The 5,068-nt window shown below is 64.4% G+C and overlaps 2 protein-coding genes across 3 annotated transcripts in view; one reads left to right on the plus strand and one right to left on the minus strand.

Annotated features, from left to right (window-relative positions):
* UNC5A (unc-5 netrin receptor A) overlaps positions 1–5,068 on the minus strand; it is a 25,631-nt gene that overhangs the window by 11,402 nt on the left and 9,161 nt on the right. The window contains exon 17 of the mRNA XM_019620311.2: positions 3,284–3,291. The gene's annotated coding sequence lies outside the window, so the exon portion shown is untranslated. The remainder of the gene's footprint in view (positions 1–3,283; positions 3,292–5,068) is intronic.
* On the plus strand, positions 7–4,804 carry HK3 (hexokinase 3). 2 transcript variants are annotated; one of them, XM_019620431.1, is made up of 19 exons: positions 7–119; positions 389–443; positions 508–670; positions 906–1,054; positions 1,130–1,249; positions 1,330–1,425; positions 1,502–1,601; positions 1,656–1,857; positions 1,978–2,133; positions 2,214–2,447; positions 2,519–2,823; positions 2,900–3,039; positions 3,159–3,278; positions 3,367–3,462; positions 3,583–3,682; positions 3,790–3,973; positions 4,052–4,207; positions 4,324–4,557; positions 4,641–4,804. In XM_019620431.1, the coding sequence occupies exons 3-19, from the start codon at positions 625–627 to the stop codon at positions 4,786–4,788; spliced, it is 2,586 nt and encodes an 861-aa protein (XP_019475976.1). In that variant the 5' UTR covers positions 7–119; positions 389–443; positions 508–624; the 3' UTR covers positions 4,789–4,804. The 2 variants fall into 2 exon arrangements, with proteins under 2 accessions (XP_019475976.1, XP_019475975.1); XM_019620430.2 differs by having other exon boundaries at positions 19–299.

The following is a 5,068-nucleotide window of genomic DNA, read 5'->3' on the forward strand; positions in this document are numbered from 1 at the left end:
GGGCCGTGGGATGGGCGGCGGGGAGCGAGCGGGGTCCCTCCTTTTGTGTCCGTCCCCTCCTCCAGCCACGGTTTGAACGCCCCCTCCCCGGGGACGGACCACCCTCCGGCCTCTTGCAGGTGCGTGGGCACGGTGATGTGGGAGCTGCACCCTTCGGCGCTCGGCCTCAACGACGGCCCCTTCGCCATCGTGGGGCACAGCTGTGCCCTCTACCCCCGGCTGCCGGGTCGGGACAGCGACCGCGGGACACCGCAAAGCCTCAGTGCTGTGGATACGTGCAGCTGGGATGCGGAGGGGAGGTGGGGAGGCACAAGCCGGGGTGGGGACCCTCAGCCCCGGTGCGGGGTCTCAGCCGGGGCTCAGCGCTGCCATTGCTCCCTCCGTGCAGGCCCCCGGGGAGCCTCCAGCTGGGAGCTCAGGACAGGGGCCCCTCCTGCACGCCGGTAAGTTCCGTCCCTGCCCCGTGTGCACGGAGAGGTGTCCGCAGCTCTAACGAGCCGCCCGCAGGTACAGCGGGCGCTGCTGGCGCTCACTCCGACGCTGGAGAAGCTGCAGGAGGTGAAGGGCCGCGTGCTGGAGGCCCTGGAGCAGGGGCTGAGCCAGCGGAGCGGGGGACGTTCCACCATGCGGATGCTGCCCACCTTCATCTGCTCCACACCCGATGGCACCGGTGAGACGGCTCTGCTGGATGCGGTGCCGGGGATGAGTGCGATGGGAACGGGATCCTCGTGCTGCTCACGGGGCCGGGAGCTGCTCCTGTGAGGCTGGGAGCCCTTCCCTCGGGCCCTGCGGTGGTCCCTGCTGGGAACTGCCGCCCCACCACGAGCATCGGGATGGGGCAGGGAGAGGCTGTGGCGCTGGGAGCCGGGGTCTGCCTGATCCTGCCTGTCTGTGCTCCTCTGTAGAGAGCGGCGACGTGCTGGTGGCGGAGCTGTGCCAGAGCCACGTCCGCGTCCTCTGGGTTACCCTCACGGGCGACGGAAACCAGAGCCCACAGCTGATGTACCACGTCTTTGAGATGCCGGAGGACATCCCGCAGGGCTCCGGGGAAGCGGTATAGGCGGCGGGCACTGCGCTGGGGGCTCTCGGGGTAGGGGAGCAGCTGCCCACCCGTGCCGTGCCTTCACAGCTCTTTGACTTCATCGCGCAATGCGTGAAGAGTTTCCTGGAGGAAATCGGCAATCCCCAGCACCGCCTGCCCCTGGGCTTCATCTTCCCGTTCAGCTGTAGGCAGACGGGACTGGACAAGGTGAGCACCGCCCTGTGCTGAGGCCGCCTCTGCTCCCCGCTGTGCCGGGGGACGACGCCTCGTCCACGTGCTCTCCGCAGGCAGAACTCATCTCCTGGTCCAAGGGCTTCCGATGCACCGACGTGGAGGGGAAGGATGTGGTGCAGCTGCTGCAGGCGGCCATCAGCAAGCAGGAGGTGGGTGCTGGGTGGGGGTCCCGGCTGGGTGGGCTGCCCCACGCAGAGGAGCTGATGATGCCACGCTCCCGGGCAGCTCTGCCACGTGGATGTGGTGGCCCTGCTGAACGACACGGTGGGCACCATGATGACGTGCAGCACACGGGAGAAACCTTGTGAGATCGCCTTGGTTGTGGGTGAGCAGTGGGGCTGGGGGTTGTGACGGGGCTGGGGGCCATGGTGATGCTCAGCCCTCCTCGATCCTGCAGATTCGGGCACCAACTGCTGTTTCATGGCCGAGTCACACCTCTTGGAGATGGCAGAGGTGACCAGCGGGCGGATGTGTATCAACAGTGAGTGGGGCTGCCTGGGGGACGACGGCGCACTGGATGATATGCTGACCCCCTATGATCACCGTGTGGACCAGGAGTCCTCCAACCCTGGGGAGAGGAGGTGTGCTGCTAGAAAAAGGTCCCGGGGCTCCCCGTGGGCACGTTGTGCCCTGCCATTGTGCTGCTCCCAAAGGGCTGAGGGTTGTGCCCAGGGAAGGAGGTGACACCCTGCCGCACACAGGTTTGAGAAGCTGGTGGGCAGCCTGTATCTGGGGGAGATTGTGCGGCACGCCATACTCATGCTGGCCTCCGAGCAAGCACTCTTCATCGGGAAAAACATCTCCATCCTGGCGACCAAAGCTGTGCTGACAACCCAGCAGGTCCTGGAAATCATGGAGTGAGTGCCCAGAGCCACAGGTGGGTGCCCACTCCCCAAGCAATCAGCTCCACGAGCCAGCACACTTCTCTCCTTTGCAGCAACGAGGATGGCATGGCCAAGGCTCAGGGCATACTGGAGGCTCTGGGGCTGCAGCCCAGCGAGCGGGACTGCTGTCGGGTGCAGCAGCTGTGCCGGGCGGTGGTGAGCCGTGCTGCTGCGTTCAGTGCCACGGGGCTGGCGGCCGTGCTCAGCCACATGTGCCGCAGCCGGCAGCTGGAGCGGCTGGTGGTCAACGTCGGGGTGGATGGCGGGCTGTACCACACCAGCACCAGGTGAGGGGACATCGGGCTCCTGGCCACGCGATGCCTCGTGCCTGGCCTCACCGTCCTCTTCCTGCCCGTAGGTTTGGTGAGATCCTGCGCAGCGTGGTGGGGCTGCTGGCCCCTGAGTGTGCGGCCAACCTCATGCCCTCAGCCGATGTCAGCGGGCTGGGGGCGGCCATGGTGACGGCGGTGGCTCTGCGCATGGTGGCACAGCGGAACAAGGTGGAGCGGCTGCTGGCCCCACTGCGGCTCAGCCGTGCCGACTTGCAGCGCGTGCAGGCACTGATGAGACAGGAGATGGAGCGCGGGTTGGACCGGGAGAGAAATGCTGAGTCCTCCCTCCGTATGCTGCCCACCTATGTGTGCCACACACCTGACGGCACCGGTGAGGGATGGGATACAGTAGGGAAAGATCCTGCTGGGGGTTCTGTGGTCCTACTTCCCCTATATGCTCCCCACAGAGAGAGGAAAATTCTTGGCGCTGGACCTGGGAGGGACCAATTTCCGTGTGCTGGTGGTGCACGTGGCAGAGGACAATATCGACATCATCAATGAGATCTACGTCATCCCCACGGCCATCATGCAGGGCACCGGCGAGGCGGTGGGGCAGCACGCAGGGACAGGGCGAGGGATGGGAGCTACCTCTGTGCCACCAGACATGGGGTGGGAGAGATCCCCCACCCTGCATCCCCCCAGTCTGACCGCAGCCTCTCCCCACAGCTCTTCAACCACATCATGGAGTGCATCATGGACTTCCAGATGAAGCAGGGGCTGATGGGTGAGGTCCTGCCACTTGGCTTCACCTTCTCCTTCCCCTGCCAGCAGCTGGGCCTGGACAAAGTGAGGGGGCAGCTCTGGCCTCGGGGCGTGGGGAGGGGGCTGGGGTAGGATGCTGCCCACGGGGGCTGCCCTGCTCATCTCCCTACAGGCTGTGCTGCTGAACTGGACCAAAGGCTTCAGTGCCTCTGGCTGTGTAGGGCAGGATGTGGTTCAGATGCTGCGGGAAGCTGCACAGCGCAAACAGGTGGGAAAGGGCTGGGGGATCTGTCCCCTGAGCTTGGTGTTGCCACCCTGCACCCCGCTGGGGACACCAGGCAGAGCCATCAGTGCTGCTGAGCCACGTGTCCCCATCTCCTGTTTGCAGCACATGGCGCTGAAGGTGGTGGCTGTGGTGAATGACACTGTGGGGACCATGATGGCCTGTGGCTACCATGACCCCAAATGTGAAATTGGCCTCATTGTCGGTGAGGAACACCTCTGCCTTCCCTGGGGTTCCCCACTGCTCACCCCAAACCGTGTAGCTGTGGGTGCCAGGCTGGGACTGGTGAGAGACACTGGTGCTGGGTTGCAGGGACAGGGACCAACACCTGCTACATGGAAGAGAGGGCAAAGGTGGGCACCATGGATGGGGATGAGGGTCGCATGTGCATCAACATGGAGTGGGGCGCTTTCGGGGACAACGGCTGCCTGGATGACTTCTTCACCAGCTTCGACCGACTGGTGGATGAGAAAAGCATCAATGCGGGCAAGCAGAAGTAGGTGATGGCTGTGGGATAGGCAGGGTGCTATGGGGTGCTGGGGGCACTGAGGCAGCAGGGCTGTGCCCGGAGCAGGTTTGAGAAGCTCATCAGCGGCATGTACCTGGGTGAGATCGTGCGGCAGATCCTGCTGGCGCTGGTGGAGGAGCAGGTCCTGTTCTGCGGCAAGTCGTCCCACAAGCTGCAGAACAAGGACATCTTCCAGACCAAGTTCCTTTCCACCATTGAGACGTAAGTGCTGCAATCCCACGTGTTCCCGTAGCCCAGGTCTCCAGGCAGCACCCCAAGAGGGGACGCCACCTGGGGACGGTGACAGCGCTCCTCACAGCAGCCCTGGGTGGGGGCAGCCCCGGGTTGGCCCTAGTGCAGGTGCAGGGCATCCTGAGCAACCTGGAGCTGGACGCCAGCTACGAGGACAGTGCGCTGGTGCGGGAGGTGTGCCAGACCGTGTCTCTGCGCGCCGCGCACCTCTGTGCCGCGGGGATGGCCGCCGTGGTGGAGAAGATGAGGGAAAGCCGCGGCCTGGAGCAGCTCACCGTCACCGTGGGGGTGGATGGCACTTTGTACAAGATGCACCCACAGTGAGCGCGCTCACCGGGTACCCGTGCCCTATGGGGGGTGTGGGGCAGTCCCCGTGGCACTCAGCTGCTGTCATTCCCTACAGCTTCTCCCAGAACCTCCAGCAGATGCTGCAGGAACTCGCGCCCCGCTGCAATGTCACCTTCCTGCAGTCGGAAGATGGCTCGGGGAAAGGGGCCGCACTGGTGGCGGCGGTGGCATGTCGTGGGGATGACCCCTCCTCCCCACAATAAAAGGCTTTGCTCTGCACCTGTGAGTTCCCAGGATGGGTGTTACGGGACTGGGGCACAGCACGGAGCCCCGCGTAGCAATATATATCGAATTTATTTACATTCACATCCGCCAGACCCCCCCGCCCTGCGGCACCGCTATGTACATAAGGCCAAGTGTAAATACTTGAATGCACTTAATACAGAATTAAAAAAACGGTCTTTACACAACACGGCACGGGGCCCGGGGCCGCCCAGCCCCAAGCGCAGACAGCACGACGGCACCGCACGCACCACGCACACA

The sequence above is a fragment of the Meleagris gallopavo genome, chromosome 15 (assembly GCF_000146605.3).
Source record: "Meleagris gallopavo isolate NT-WF06-2002-E0010 breed Aviagen turkey brand Nicholas breeding stock chromosome 15, Turkey_5.1, whole genome shotgun sequence".
NCBI lineage: Eukaryota > Metazoa > Chordata > Aves > Galliformes > Phasianidae > Meleagris > Meleagris gallopavo.

What these genes read in the sequence shown, in the direction of transcription:
- HK3 (XM_019620430.2), top strand. Translation starts at nt 136, where the DNA reads ATGTGGGAGCTGCACCCTTCGGCGCTCGGCCTCAACGACGGCCCCTTC. An exon ending in CCACACACCTGACGGCACCG is followed by an intron (nt 2,824 to 2,899) that starts GTGAGGGATGGG and finishes TGCTCCCCACAG; the next exon opens with AGAGAGGAAAATTCTTGGCG. An exon ending in AAGCTGCACAGCGCAAACAG is followed by an intron (nt 3,463 to 3,582) that starts GTGGGAAAGGGC and finishes TCCTGTTTGCAG; the next exon opens with CACATGGCGCTGAAGGTGGT.